General features: G+C 42.4%; 1 protein-coding gene across 1 annotated transcript in view; it reads right to left on the bottom strand.

Moving 5' to 3' along the window:
- Positions 1-15761, bottom strand: part of DNAAF8 (dynein axonemal assembly factor 8) — a 209555-nt gene that overhangs the window by 44499 nt on the left and 149295 nt on the right. The window contains exons 20-24 of the mRNA XM_059716730.1: positions 15495-15626; positions 11620-11814; positions 7311-7637; positions 5054-5116; positions 3081-3151 (exon numbers count right to left, since the gene is read on the bottom strand). Of these exons, the coding sequence (XP_059572713.1) occupies positions 3081-3151; positions 5054-5116; positions 7311-7637; positions 11620-11814; positions 15495-15626 (788 nt within the window). The remainder of the gene's footprint in view (positions 1-3080; positions 3152-5053; positions 5117-7310; positions 7638-11619; positions 11815-15494; positions 15627-15761) is intronic.

The following is a 15761-nucleotide window of genomic DNA, read 5'->3' as shown; positions in this document are numbered from 1 at the left end:
GTTTAAATGTAAACTTTTTTGTTACCCAAGACGAGATTTAATTGCTGGCATGCAGTCCACAGGAACTCTACTGACTGAACCAAACCAGTACAGAATAAGAATGGTGATATAGTTTAACTTTTTAAATTGTATCTAGAGTAACCAGAAGCAGCAGGTTGAAATGGTTAGCTATTTGAATATCAGTGGTGAGCTCTACCTACAGTTCCAAAGCTCTTATATGACAGGCTTGTAGACCTAGAATCAATTTGTATAAAATTTACCTTTGGGGCCTGTTTTTGGATGCCTGGAACAGGATAAACTATTCCCTTTTTTCATGTGATATAAGAAGAGAACTAAATCAAAGGTACCATATGAAGTATATGGTGTAGTTCTTAGGGCAACTTATTATTTATCTCTCATATGTTTGTTTCTTGATGGCCCCCTCTACAGGTTACATGTATTACACAATTAAGTGGCTAATTGTGCAATTCATTTAGACTGGCTACACATGCAAACTATCATGCCATTAAACTGCCCATCCACCTATAATGTTAGAGCTAGAAAATATGTAACTTCATAGCTAGTTTCTATCCAGTTTTATTTTGCGCACTTGTAGATGCTGACCAGGAGCAAATTGCTCCCAGTCAAGCTAGGAACCGGGGGCCACAGGGGGTAGGGACAGCTGTCCTGGTTTGGTGGGACACTGCCTCCTAGCCACGTGGAGATAGGGACCTGCCCTGATCTCCATTGGTAGGGAGAGCTGTCCCAGCTGCTGAGCAGCTGCCTCCCAACCACGTGGAGATCAGGATGGATCCTGATCTCCATGTGGTTGGGAGGCAACTGCCTGGAAAGCTGGGACAGCTCTCCCCTACCTCATGGAAATCAGGACTAGCTCCCATTCCCCCTGCCGACTTTGGCTGGCACCCAGAGAAGCATGGATCTCCCCCTGGCTGTTGCGGGGGGGGGCAGAGCAAGGCAGGAGCGGCTTGAAACTGAACTGCTCCAGTTAGGAGCAAATTTGCTCTCAACAGGCTCATGTTCAGATGCGTGGGGGGGGTGCAGTTTAATGTTTCTGAATTTTCTGCGCAGGAAATTCAGGCACACTAACTGCGTGTGTAGGTGTGTCCACTGTCAAGTAGCTTAAGTTGTTAACTTCCTGTGAATAGCACTGTCTTTATTAAAACAGAAACTTTAAGGAAAACTTTGGAGTGTGTCTGAAACATACCCCTTCAGGGCTGGTAGCCAAAAATTCACGATCACCATGTAACAGAGAGAGCCAGAAAATTAAACTGACTAGAAATGGAATGTGACCAGACTAGCTTTGCTGACCTCACTGGTTGAAAGGTATAAGAAGGAAACACATGGCATAAATGTTAACATCCAAGAGACCTCATTCTAAAGTTCTACCAGTCAAGTTAACCTTAAATGCTATAATGTTGGATATATAGTTACATCACTTCCCCTAATGATGCCCTTTTGAATATTTGTTTTCTAACTCTAACACTATAATCAGTAAACTAAGCCTGTCATTTACTGGCAGCAAACAGTACCAGTTAGCAAGAAGATGAGATAACCAGTACTGCAGATGGCTAGTGCTGTTCCCATTATTATCTGTTTGTGTATATAAAATGTCACTTTATGTTTCTTATGCATCATATTACTAATTATACAGCTGTCAGTGCAATCAAGCATCAACAATACTACATGTATTTTGACTGCATATGCAGTAATTTTCAAATGGCAAGAGGCATGGTATTGATTCATGGCACAAAATGGGTTGGGACCAAATATAGAAGTAACAACATGTTCTTCATTCTATAGGAAAACCTAACTCATTTCCTATTGGGAGTTCTTACACTGTGGGATCTACTGGTTTGTTTTTTTTTTATAACATCCTTGAGCAGAAAGGTAAATTCCATAGCAACAGCTTGCTCTGCAGAGGCAAGCCTCCCTGTTCCCTTCAGCTACTAGTATATAGAATGGCAATTTAAATTACATACTGTTACATAAGTACTCATTGTCCTCAAAATGTTTTACTCACCATCTGCTACATTTCTGGGCAAACATTCCCATTCTTTCTGGTATGTGAATCACCACATCCTGCATATTCATATACTTTATTCACATAATGTAGACATATTATCCTGACCTGAAGGTGCACAAATGCTGTTATCTTCAGGATGGCCTTTAAAATGTACATCTTCAGATCCTTCTAAGAGCTTCATTTTCTACTAGATCCATGGTTCTCAACATTTTTAGTCTCAAGGCACTCCTATCTAAACTCAAGGCACCCCTTAGAAAATGTTAGCTCTTAGTTTTCACTTGGTTTGTTTACTACAGGAAAATAAAAGAGTAATTCTTCTGTTGCAAACAACTCAGAAATCCCACACGAGGTAAAAATGTTTTTAAGACTATGAATTCCTATGTGAAATCTCTTGGGAATCATGTCTGCACACGTAATAGTGCTAACATTGTGTTGCACCCCTGAAAAGATCTCAAGGTACCCCAGGTTGAGAATCACTATACTAGATCCACACAGTGGACTGCCATTTATATCAATAATCACTTCCCATATTGATCATGTGTTACCATAGCCTTTATTATGCAGGCCTCTTTAATGTTTTCCAAGACTTCTGGCTACATTCTCCATTCACTTGTGATTGCTTTCTGGATTTTCCAGGTTTTGGTAAAACTTTTCTGGCCTTGGTAGCTTTTTTATGTTCTGTGGTTTCCTCAGTTTCCTTTCTGTTGGTCCACGTTTACCAAAATGCCTCTAAGTGGTTTTACTTTCAAAGAAGTGACATGGTGGCTTCATGAGTACTGATAAAGCTGCAATGCATTTTTTTAAATTTAGATGTGTGGTTTAAAGTGAATACTCCTTCAAGAGAAGGAAATGTCAGGCTTCCTGAGATGTTTAGATAAGGGAGTATATATCACTGTCAGTGTTCAAACCCAGGGAACTGTTTGATACAATTCTAATTGCCTTCCTTTTGCTTGGTATCTTTAACTGCTCCATAAAACCAAAGTCAAATAAATCCACACTTTTCTGCAGTAAGCTTTGCTGAATAACCCGGGGGAGAGGGGGGAAGAGAGAAAGTTACTATATTGCCTCTCTCACCTGCTTGCATGTAGGTGAACACTGATTCTACACTGCTTCTTTGAGTTTCTCCCCCTAAAGAAGAAGAGATGAATAGATTAGATGAATAGATTTTAATAGAAGGTAGCATTGCTTGGGGAATAATACTATCATCTCTGTTGTAAATGTAGCATGTGATTATTACACAGTTGTTCTTAAGGATTCATTTGTTTTTAGAATCCCATGTCTGGACATACATGGCCTTATTTTAGAAGTTCTGGGATTTCAGAAATGGTGGGAACATCCACAAATCTCAACCCAGTCCTGCAGGAGCTCACTTGTATAACTGGTATATACTGCTTGGTTTGATTTTCACAAGTGCTGAATCCCATAGATCTAATTCTCATTTACCTTGTTATTGTGTTCGGGGAAAGGAAGTTAGCCTTGGGAGGAACAGAGGTGGTTTAAACCACCTTTGTGATCCCCAATGTTGTGGCCAAACAAGAGTCTGCCTGATCATTTGGGTAAGCCAGAGCAGTCTCAAGATTGATCTAACTTACACTCTGTTTCCCAGATCCTTCTATGGGCTCTAAAAAATAGAGAAGAGGTAGTGAAATGCATTCTGGCCACACCCCTAATCTACCTCCTAAAACTAAGAAGCAGAGCTAATTAACATGAGTGTAGCACCATGCAAACACAGCCACACTACTGGTTCAGGAGGTAGTGGGCGCATCTACATGCGGTATGGCACTGTTGCTACAGCACTTTTGGAAGTACTAAAGCATGGCGCAGTATGGGTGGTTACTGTGCAGTGCACGTGGGTAGATTTCACTCCCATGTCGCTATAGGGGCGTGCTATTCCCAGGGAGTGTGCCGCTAAGGCAATCTAGCTGGTGATCATATGTAGACACACTTGATTGCAACATCACCATAGCCTACTGTACGGCAACATAGCGCATTGCTACGTCACCATATGGTGATGTGTAGATGCACCCAGTGTGTGCAAAGCAGCAGGCCTGTCACAGCAGTTTAGCAGTATGTATGTCCCTCTAGGCTGTTACTTTGGGAATATCTATGGGCACAACACAGGAGCAATAACTAGTGTCTAGGCAGCTAAAGCTCATGTTTATAAAAACATTTGCAATGTAGGGATTGGCTGACTCAAGGGATTATAATAAAGTTTGAAACCTCATGCCTCTAGGGTACCAGCCAATCCCCACCCTAGGTGAGGGAGGGCAGAATAGTATTGACATTTGAAGGCTCTTTGATTAAATAATTTAGTGGGTTTCAGTCCAGTGACAACACAAAGATTACAAACCCCACTAAATGTCCCTCTTACCAGCACTCTTATTGGAGAAGCAAAAGGAGTGAACAGGTCAAAAATAAACTCCCTGCAGACCCCTAGAGAACACTCCTCATAGCCAGCAATGGGGAACATCACTGAGGAAGCTGGGGCTGTTTCTGCTTCTTTTGTAAGTTATTAAAAGAAAGGAGCTTCTGATACTTTTAATCTGGTAACTTTAAACAACACTAAATTTAATTCTAAAAAGTAAAAAACACCAAAAAACGCCCAAAGCCCTGTTTGTTAAAGGCAGACCCAGTCATTACAATCCTTCTGTATTTATTACAGTCTGAGGTCAATACTGTCTCTTTTTCCCATAGCACTTTATCTGGAAGCTGCTTATCCATTGGATCCTTTCCTTCTAATAAGATCAAGTTTCTTCCTGTGTCTCTATTTTCTGTTCTGCTGAAATAATAAGAGGTGATAGTATAGGGCAGGTCTGACTCTCAATCCCTCATCTCACTTCTCAGTGAGTACATCCCCTCAGGACTGATTTCCTTCTTTACAACGTGAGGTTCTTATAAGCTTTCCTTGAAACTGTTTCAATCTTGTTTTAAGAATATGAAATGGTCTGAAAATAGCTTGTAGAAATATACTGAAATAGTTTGAAAGCTAGTGTCTAAAAGGGGCAACTGCTCTCATAACTATGGTCTTACCTTCAGTCCTGGAGCCTCTGCCAGGTGGTGGCAGGTACTTCAAAGCAGGGCGATGTTTGGAATCTGAAAAGGGAAAGAGAAGTGCTTTTTATGACTAAGCATGGTGTGATGGTGGCAACTACTTGTTGAGGCTGGGAATGTAACTATATGTACCATGACAATAATAGTGGGCTTTAAGCAGCTGCAAACCACTCAAGGGAAGAACTACTCCTTAGAACAAAGACCTCCTGAACAATAAAGCAAGAGGAGGAAAGAATTCAGAGTGGTTTTACAAAGAGATCCTGCAGGTTCTCAGAGTCATGGTTAATAGTAGTGTCTGTGCTTCATTGTTACTGTTGACAATGGCTTATATGAGTAAGACTGGCTTTGCAGTTAACTCTTCCCTATAGAAGCTGATTTCTTACACTACACTTTAGATTTCAAGATTACTTTAATGCAGGTTAACGCTGCATTAAGTCACATGGCTCTTACACTACATTTTTGGAGGCTGAACCCCACCCCTTTTTCAAGAGCCTATTTTTCCTCCACCTTCATTCTACATATACAACACCTGTACCCAGTCATCCAAAGATCTTCCTTTTATAAGAACAGCATGTGTCTATTTCTTCTAACACCATCACAAGTCCCATCTTATTTTCTATAATGCTGGTTCATTGTTCTATTCTATATAAACATCTGGCATCTGATGGAAGTACATAAGCCTTTGGTGGTGGCAATGCAAATGAGTTTTCTTCCCAGTGAGAGCAAAGGCAGCTAAAGGGCTATTATTTATATAAGGAATAAATGAGCTTATGGGACTCCAACACTTCCTCACTTTTGCTATCGTTATTGTGTGCTTGACATACCTTCAGCTCTTTAAGATAAGCATGTAAGCATAATGTAAGAAACGTGCATGGCTGTAGGATCTAGAAGATGGTATACAATGCAACTGGGCATACTGTTTAACTTTGGGTGCTGAGAATCAAGGTTTCCTTAGATCTCATGTGATGTGCTCCTGTATTTTGTATTAGAGGCAAACAGCAAGAACTTCATCCTGTACTGCTCCAAGGCAGCCAAATATTCCCTCCACTTGCAAAGTGATTTGACTTGAGGAGGTCTACCTACACAGTACTTTCCACAGAAGAAAACTGGCAGGTTCACTACATGGAAATACCAGTATGTATCATTCATATTTGGGAAGCCTTTGTCAGCAGTCTATCCATGTTTCACAAACTGTTCTTCCTTCTTTAGTGTGAAAAGAAAATACGACAAAAATTCCACTGCATCATCTGCTTTAGTTCCTAAGGACCTAAGGTGTCTATCTGCACAGGAACACCAGGTGCTGGAGTGTATGTCTGTACTTTTATACGTTGTCAAACATTATACAGGGAGCTGAGTTCTGAAATCAGTGGCTATGATGTGCTTTGTCAGATTTTAAAGAGTATGGGATGTTTGAACTAGAGCATGGCCATCCCACAAGTCACCTGTGGGCTCCAAGGGGTTAATGTGCAGCTCTGACCCCCATACCACAACATCTCTGCAGCTGCAATAGCAGCCATAGCTCCAGGCTCCCCCCTCCTTTCTCCAGCTGTCAATTTGTGCCTTTGTCTATCAGTGCAAGGAGATAAGGGTAAGTCTGTGGCTGCATCCTGGAGGGGGGTGGGGGCCACATGCTGTGGAGGGGGATAGTGCCCATATCGTGCAGCATTTAAAGGTATGTGCCCACATGGGCATGGATGGAGTGCAGTGGTGGGTGGATGGAAGTATCTGTGTGGCACTGTGCAGTGTGTGGCCTCTGGAGCATGTGGCTCCTGGAAGCTTAGAAGTTGGACAGCCTGTGAACTAGAGAATGGGAGTCGCATGCTAATCCTTGCTGAGTAACTTATTAATATTAGCCCTCAGTCCTGGCATTTAGGTTGTCTGTCTTGGTTTCTTCATATATGAAGTTGCAAAATGTTTGTAATATTATTTACCTGATCCATGGGGTATTGTAATGGCTACTTAATATTTGCAAATGACTTTTAGATGCTCAGATGAAAAGTGCTACGAGGATGCAAAGTTGTATTAAACTATTAGAGCCAAATCATGCTTCCAGGTTTACCAGTGTGGCTGCCAGTGACTTTACTGGAGCTCTACACAGGCATTTGAGTGCAGAGTTTTACCCTGAGCTAATATTTTAATTTGCTTCTTTCCAAGTCTGAACAGACCCCACAGCAAAGGATTCCTTTATCTGAGTTCATTGGAAAGATTTAAAAAAGCAAAAACAGCACCTACCTACCAGCTATAAAATCTTTCTCATAGAAGAAAAGTATTGCCTGTCTGAAGGCCGTTTCTGGAGTAAAGGCCATCACTCTCTGTAGGTGATGAATGTCAGTGCTTAGTTTGTCCCCAGGTGGCATTAGTCTTTTCAGTGTCTCAGCAAGAACCGCAAAGGCATTGAGTCTCCGTAATGCACATACAAGGGCTGGGCGGGATGTCAGCTTATCAATGCTTCTTTGCCAGGATGTATCTCCCACCTCAAAAGGGGTTACTTCTTTGGCCTGACTTCGAGTGAGACAGGGCAACCACTTGAGGCCCAGAAGCTCAAATCCTGGATCCAGCCCATCTGCAAGTCAAGAGAATTGTATTTATTACTAATTGGTAGCTAAGCTCATGTTTGTCTCCTGGGGACCTTATGTCTTAGGGCCTTGTTGCACATTACACTTAGGACATATTAACTGCACTTAAAACATCAGGGTGCCTGTAGACATGCCAAGAGGCTGCTCTGACACACTAATAACAGTGGTAATTACTGCGCTCCAGTGAACTTCCTTGTCTCGTGTATTAGCATCCCTGTGCTTCAAAATGGCAGCAGGGGTGCTTTAACTAAATCATTCAAGCAGTAAAACACATGCTAAGTCCATTGTAGCATAGCAAAGTTAGGACTTTTCCAGCAAGGAGCATCTTCAAATCATATTACCTAATACATGTTGAACTAATACCAGGCTGCTCCCTGGAGGTCATACGGAGAGTCCATTGCTGTGCAGGGGGTGAGACTGGCAAACAGTTGTTTATTGCTTCCAACCCCACCACTGCACCAGGGTCTTGAACACACTTGGTGTGTTGCCAGGGCTCGGACAGACAAACAGCTGTTTGTCACTCCCAGCCTCTGAACCACATTGGAGTTTTGAACCTGTTTGGTGTGTTGCTGGGACTGGGACTAACAAACAGATGTTTGTCTATCCGAGCCTCCACAACATGCTGCAGTAAACTTGAGTGTTCAAGGGGTCTGGCACTTAGGACATGTTTTATTTAGACTGTACTAAGCATGACCATGTGAGTGCTTACAATACTTTCTAATTCGCCGTAATACAGTTACTTTCCAACTTGCTTACCACGATCTAATTAAAATGTGTCCTAAGTGATAAGGCGCTCACATTCACAGAAGTCTCGTAATCTTCTTTTAGTAGACAGCACATTCCAAACTTGTTTTGACTGCACACCCTCTCCTGTCCAACGCTGAGTTTGATACAGGTTTTGGAAACCTACTGGGCAAAATCTTTGTGTGGTCAAAAGAGAAAACTGCCAGCAAGTTCCATTACTGTTAAAGAATGGGCTACCTGGGAACTAAAGTACCCTGTGTACATCAACAGGGAGTCAAACAGAATAATGCCACAATCTGATTAGAGAAAGGTGGTAATGTAGAGAAATTGAAAGGGATATGTTGAGAATACAACGGTAGCTAAATGCCTGAATACAGCACAGTATATAATTATAGATACTTTAACATCTCTGATAATGCTCCATTTAAGGGCTATAAATTATAGTAATAAAGTGCAATATAACATTGACTTGTCACTAGAATGACTTAGCCCTTATTATGTTTGCAAACTAGTCTTGTTTCCAGTGTAGCAAACTATTTGGGGGTTCAATACATAATTACATATTGCTGGAAGTGACTGTGGGTATTCAGATACCTTTGCTCACTTTGAGTAGTATCTTATTCTAGAAAGATTGCTTCAACAGTACTCTCAAAGTAGGATCATATTTAGTGTAAGCCAGGGTGACAGACCTATGAGATGTCAGGGCTGTCCAAATGGTGGCCCACAGGCTGGCCACATGTAGCTTTAGAGGGGTTCAATTGTAGCCTGCAGGGCTTATTGGTGCAGCTCCAGAACCCAAAGGTTGAATGCTCCCACCACGTGCCTCCACACTCCCAAGACCCCTGCCAAACTCAAGATCTTCAGTTGCTGTTGGTGACTTAAATCAGAAGCAGGGGATGAGCAGTGGCAGTGTTCACCTGGGTTCTAGAGTCATGACAATTTAAAGGCAGCAGTAGCCACATCAATAAGCTGCTACCCTGCCACCAGAGGTGGGTTGTTCAGCCCTGCAGTCCAGATCGGGCCCAGATGGCCAAATGAGTTGGACAGCCCTTATCTATATTATTCTATGCAATGTTCTCCAGTCTACAACATATTTTGTGTTACTAGTGCCATGTAATAATAAATTACAAACATAGTTTTTAGATCTTATATAGCTTTTATGTGTACATCTGCAAACATATAACAAAGTCAGTATTACTAATCTCATTGTGCAGGGAGGGAAACTGAGGCATAAAAAACATGACTTGTCAGTAGTCACACAGGAAGTCATTGTCGGAGTTTGGAGTAGAACTCATGTTTCCACACTCCCCTAACCCATGCTGTAATTGCCAAACCATGCCATCTCCCAAATGTTAGACAAGGGCAAAACTGTCTGGATTACAGCAGAGCCAGATGGAGCCTTAGCACATGCTTGAAGTGATTCAAAACCTACTGACACAATCTGGGCCAGAATACTCTTTGAAATGTTGCCTGGGATTGGACCATCACTACTAACACTCACAGACTATTTGAGTTAAATCCTATTTCATGCGAGGTACCTAAATGACACATTCCAGGTCACTTTAATTGCCACTCTTTGGCACTTACCAGTTAATGAATCTATTTAATCACAGAATGACCCTACTGGAAGCTACGAGGCCATCCAAAATTTTAGCCCCAAATCCTAATTGTTAGGGCACTTGCATAGGAAGCTGAAGACCAAGGATGCCTGTAGACATGCTGGGAGGCTGCTCTGACGTGCTGTAATTACAGCATGTGAGAGCAGACTTGATTAACTGAGTCTGCTAGAACGTGGCAATTACTGCACTGCAGTCAGCCGCCTCTTGTGTATCAGTGTCCCTGTGCTTCAAAATGGCGACGGGTGTTTTAACTAAAACTTGGTAAATGAGCTTCAGTTCAAGTGCCCTCACAGCCATTTTGAAGAGCAGGCATGATGATACATGAGACATTGTGGCGCTTTAATTAGAGTGGCACTCACAGCAGCTCTAATTACATGTTTCCCTCACTTTATGCTGTACAACATTTCCTGGAAAATGGCACATAATTTGAATTCACATAAAGGGAACCCACTTTACAATGTAACAAGTAGGGATACCATCCAAGACCTTGACTGTACTGACTTACAGACCATTGCTACCACTTTTACAAGACAATTTTGGTACTCACCAGCAGCAGACAGTACACACAACCACAGGGCACTATCATAATGGGGATGGCAACTACAGAAACACATCTTGCAGACAACGAATAAGGAGCACAGGAGACTATATTTTGGTGTGCGTCACTCCCACAATACACTGCACAAAGCAGCTGACTGCAGACTTCTACCATACCAATTGCATAAGAGTGAATTTACCTCGCATATAATGAATTTTTGGTATAAAAAGGGTTATCGCATAAGAGCAAATTCGCACATACAGAACCCACATAAAGCGAGGGAAACCTGTAAAGCACCTCCCCCCCCCCCCCCCCGCCCTTCCCCCAGAGCACATGTAAAAGTGCCCTGAGGTTCTAGGTTTGTTGGTTGTAGCCATGTTGGTCTAAGGACATAGGCAGACAGGGTTCTTTGGGTAGATGTGATATCTTTTATTAGACAAGCTAAATAGCTGGAGACCTAAGTGACCTTGTGTGGGTACGTAGCCATATACCTGACCAGACAGATCACAGCCCTACTGAGTATGCTTAGCAGGTACTTGCAGACTTGTGTGCCCAGACCTGAGAGACAAAGCATATGCAAATGCCCCAAACTACAGTTATACAATTGTGTTACGTACTATTTAGGTGCATGACATGAAAAAGGATTTAGCCCTTCATCTCTTGAGGCAGGGAAAATAAATGTAACTAAGTCCTGAAAGAGCCTATGGAGCTATGGGTAGCTAGGCAAGTGGTTCTCAGCCTTTTGGGATTTGAGGCTCCCCTTACTGGATTCAAGACACCTCTCCAAAACTTTTGTTAATTGAGTGGCACCCAACTTCAAGAACAAATTTTTAGATTGCAATAGTTGCCTCCTTGCAGAGGAACTGGGCAGTGGGGGTGAGAGAACAGCCAGGGAGGGACAATCCTGAGCCTGCACTTATCTCCTCACCTCCTTAATTCCTCACATCTCAGGGCAGCCTTCAAAGGATCTGGTGGCACCTCAGGCTTCCTTGGCACCTTGACTGATCATCATCAAGCTAGGCAGAACCTAGGCAACCTCTACAGCCCATCCCTAAGAAATGGAATCACCTGATTTTTCAGGTGACTTCTTGTTGCAAGGGCAAAGGATTTGGCGAAGAAGGTCTCCGGCATTCTTTATGGCTTCATTTCCACTCAGTGTCAGGATGACAACTTGTTCCATCTCAGGATCAGAGGCATAGGTTTGACTGCATAAAACATTCAGAGGAATGCTACATGGGTCTGGCACTGCACTGAGATTGCCTCCTGCCCAGGGAGAGAAGCAAAATAAATCTAGTTATCCAAGGAAAATTAATCTCCTCTTTCTTTTAATGGGAGAGACTGAGTCATCTTTGATAGGGCAACAGAACGCAGATTCTGAGTAACATCCTTACAAATACAAAAGTAGCCAAGTGACTGGTGACTATCTCAGCTTGGTCCCTACCAAAGTCCTGCTTGAAAAAGTAAGCTAAGCCACTGGCATAATCCTAGATTATGATATCTTTACTCACCCTTGGGTAACAGGGAGAGTGATTAAAATCAAAGTGATTTAAATTCCAGCAAGGAAGACATCTTGATTTAAATATCTCATTTTGATTTTGTTTTACTTTTGTTTTTTTAGATACTTAGACTTATAACTGAATACAGTTTTTACATTAAATTAACATGGAAGATATGTTATGTGCAAATTTATACAAATATATATAATTTAACATACATTTGTTCACTTTCTTAATGTTTATATCCTATGAAATTAGAAAATGGTGAATAACTTTATTTACTAGATGTTTTGGTTTTTTACCTGTAATTTGTGTCAATTTGCTTTTAGAAAGAAATTGAAATTTGACTGAAAGCACAGATTGTAATCATAGCATGTTTTGCATTTCAAACTAATTTATAACACAAAAGAAATATTAGCTGTACCTAATTAAGTGAATTGATTATTTCTGGTTACCATGTCCACCAAGATTTTAGAGCTAGTAGATATCAGCCTCTCACTCTAGTAATTATATAGACATTTAGAAAAAGCAAACACATTTTCTCAGTTTTTTTATGGACTAATCAGTTTCTCAACTCTGAATGAGCCAATTACTAAACTGATTCAAACTAAATAAACTGAAAAAAGACACTTTTGTCTCTGCACCAGTAGAAAGGGCAGTAGCTGCCCAACAGGGGTGTGCGAAGCAGGCCCTATTCAATTCAGATTTGGATTTGGCCTGAATCAGGGACAGTGATTTGATTTGTTGATTTGAATCACAGTCCCTGAATCGATTCGGCTGAATCTGAATCTGAAGATTCGATGCTGATTTGAAGAATCAGCGATTCAGACATAGACACAACTTTAAAAGTTTCTTCTACATACCTTGAGGTAGCAGGCATGACTCGTGATCACTGCAATGCTGGGGTGCATGGAGCATCCCACAGGAGTGCAGGGGGGCCCTCCACGTGCTTGGCAGTGAATCTGGAAGTGGACTAGAAGTAGTTCCGGTCCACTTCTGGGTCTGCTGCCGAACATGCTGGGGGCCCCCCCCATGATTCTGTGGGACACTCCATGCACCCCAGCATCGCAGCACTCATGAGCCCCTGCTACCTAGAGGTATGAAGAAAAAACATTTAAAACTGTCTCTATGCCGGAATCTACGAATCTCTCTGAATCAATTCGGAGGGTTTCAATTTGATTCAGAGAGATTAAAGGGTCCTCTGATTCGATTCGGATTTGGAGATTCAGCCACCGAATTGGGCCGAATCTCCACTGAATCGAATCAGGGACTGAAGCTTTGCACAGCCCTACTGCCCAAAGCTTGTTTATCACTTCAACTAATTTAACTTCTAGGTGCTTAACCAGTGACATATTTCACCTTAGGGATTCGTATATTTTTAAAATTTTGACAGTGTGTACTGATTGAATATTTGCTTATAATATTAATTATTTGAATATATTATAATATATTTAGGGCTCGCTATATATCAGGGTAGCCAATGTTTTTGGTCGAACTGCTGAAAAAACCACAATGTCTACCTTGTAAGGTGCCAGAGTGCCAGCATCACAGAAAAACAAAACCAGGGTGGGAGGGGATTGGGAAGGGGGGGTAAGAGGGGGAGACATGGCAGGATGCACTGCATATTAATATAGTTAATAATCATAAATGGGGGGGGGTTACAGGGTTTTCTTTAAATTCTAAACCTGGTCACAATAAATAAAACTTCATATACTACCTTTGTTCTTGTGTATTCTTTTTTGTTAAGCATGTTTTGATGAGAGAAAAAAGGAGAGAAGAGATCAAAAGAGAGGTAAAGAAAGAAAAGGAAAATAAAGAGACGAGAAAGAAGAAAAGCAAAAAGAGAATAGATAAAAAAGGAGAGAAAAAGAGAATATAAAAAAGCAGAGAGAAAGAGGGAGAGAAAGAAAAAAGAGAAAGAAAACAAGAAAAAGAAAAAAGAGAAAGGGGAGAGAGAAAGAGAAGAGAGAAAAACAGGGAGATAATAGAGAAAGTTAGAAAGGAAGGAAAGAAAGAAAAAAAAGGAGAGAGAAAAAAGAAAGAAAAAAGAAAAAGAGGGAAAGAAAAGGGGAAAGGGAGAAAAAGAGAAGAGAAAAACAGAGACAAAAAGGGGAGAGAGAAAAAAGAAGAGAGAAAAGAGAAAAAAGAGAGAGGAGAGAAAAAGGAGAGAAGAGAGAAAAAGAGAACAGAAGAAAAAGAAAAGAAAAAACAAAGAAAGAAAAAGAGAAGAGAGAGAAAGAAGGGAGAAAAAAGGAAAAAGAGAAAAACGATGTGTCCCTTTGCTGTCCATGTCTCCCACTGGTACTGGCTGTGGCCCGGGCCTGCTGGTCCAAGGCAGTGTCTGGCAGAAGGAGGCAGTGACACCCCAGCAGCAGCCTCAGGCCTTGCCAATGGTCCTGGAGCAGGGGGAGCCTGGACCCAGGGCTACGAAGGAGGGCCTGGCCCGGGCTCAGGGCAGGGTCCAGGTGGTGAGGGGAGAAACAGGCGTGGGGGGAATGTGCCACGGACAGGCTAGCCCAGCTGGGCCCTTGGCAAGGCAGCAGCTGGAGGAGAGCAGGGGCTGGGGGGAACCCCAGGGCTCTGCAGACTCAAGCTGTGGCAGGCAGGTGGGGGCACCCACTGGCACCTGAGGTGGGGCCCAGCCTGGCCCAAACAGCTCTGCGCTTCTGCCTCTGGACCCGGCCTCCCTGTGCACCAGGTACAGCATGAGTGGGGCAGAGCTGCCCCGGTGCAAAGGTCTGGCTATGGGGCCTGGCTTGGGCAGCGCTCAGGGCCGAGCCAGCTGGGAGCCTTCAGTACAGTGGCCCTCCATGGCGCCTGCCCAGGCCACAGCCTCACCCACCCACAGCTCCCCTCCAGGGGCTGAGCTGGGCTGGAGGGTGCAGCTCAGGGACAGGGAGTGGAATCAGCAGAACGCAGACTGCATTGCTGCCTTTGTTCTCCTGCCCCTGCCCCCAGTGCCTGCTGTGGCACTGGGACCTTTGGCTGCTCCAGAAAACCCAGAGCAGCAACTTAAGAAAAATGTTTTTGTTTTTTAAACAATTTCCTCGCACACCTACTGGCATGCCAGGGAAAATGTCTCTATGTGCCACTATTTGGCATGCATGCCACGGGGTTGCCTATCCCTGCTATATGTTCATAATTTCATATTTCATTTTAAATGAGTTTATTTTTCAAAATAAATATGTATTTAATTTTTTAAAATACTAATTTTTTATTTTTTTAAAAGCTTTGATTTTGTGAGCAACACTTTACCCCACGACTTGTTCCACTAGACTCATCCTGCAACACAAGTAGAGGACACCAGTGTCCAGGGCTAAACAGGTTACAATTGTCAGTGAACCACAGCCTGGGATTTTTACTCAGGAAAATTCCCTCAAGATCTGACCTTTGGATCTGATTCCGTATAAAAGGCAAAATCTTAAATCTTCTATTGCTCCAGCATACCCAGTGCCTGCAATAAGCTGTCAGTGTAGGGAGCTGCGTGAATACACAATGCAGGCTCCAGTCTAGCATCAGGAGGCAGGTTGCTTTGCACCTCTGCAAGAAGACCTTTTTCTGCCAGTTCATTCATGAGTCCTAGGAACAGAACAAAAGTACACACAAGAAATATAATGCAAAGCTGTTTACAGTGCATTCTGATATGAGAACAGTTTAATCCTACCATGTATTTTTGGGCCATATTTCCAGACTCTTGTTACAGCACAGTAATAT

This window comes from Alligator mississippiensis, chromosome 13 (assembly GCF_030867095.1).
Source record: "Alligator mississippiensis isolate rAllMis1 chromosome 13, rAllMis1, whole genome shotgun sequence".
Lineage (NCBI taxonomy): Eukaryota > Metazoa > Chordata > Crocodylia > Alligatoridae > Alligator > Alligator mississippiensis.
The sequence above is the reverse complement of the archived record's forward strand: the minus strand, read 5'-3'. Positions and strand labels throughout refer to the sequence as shown.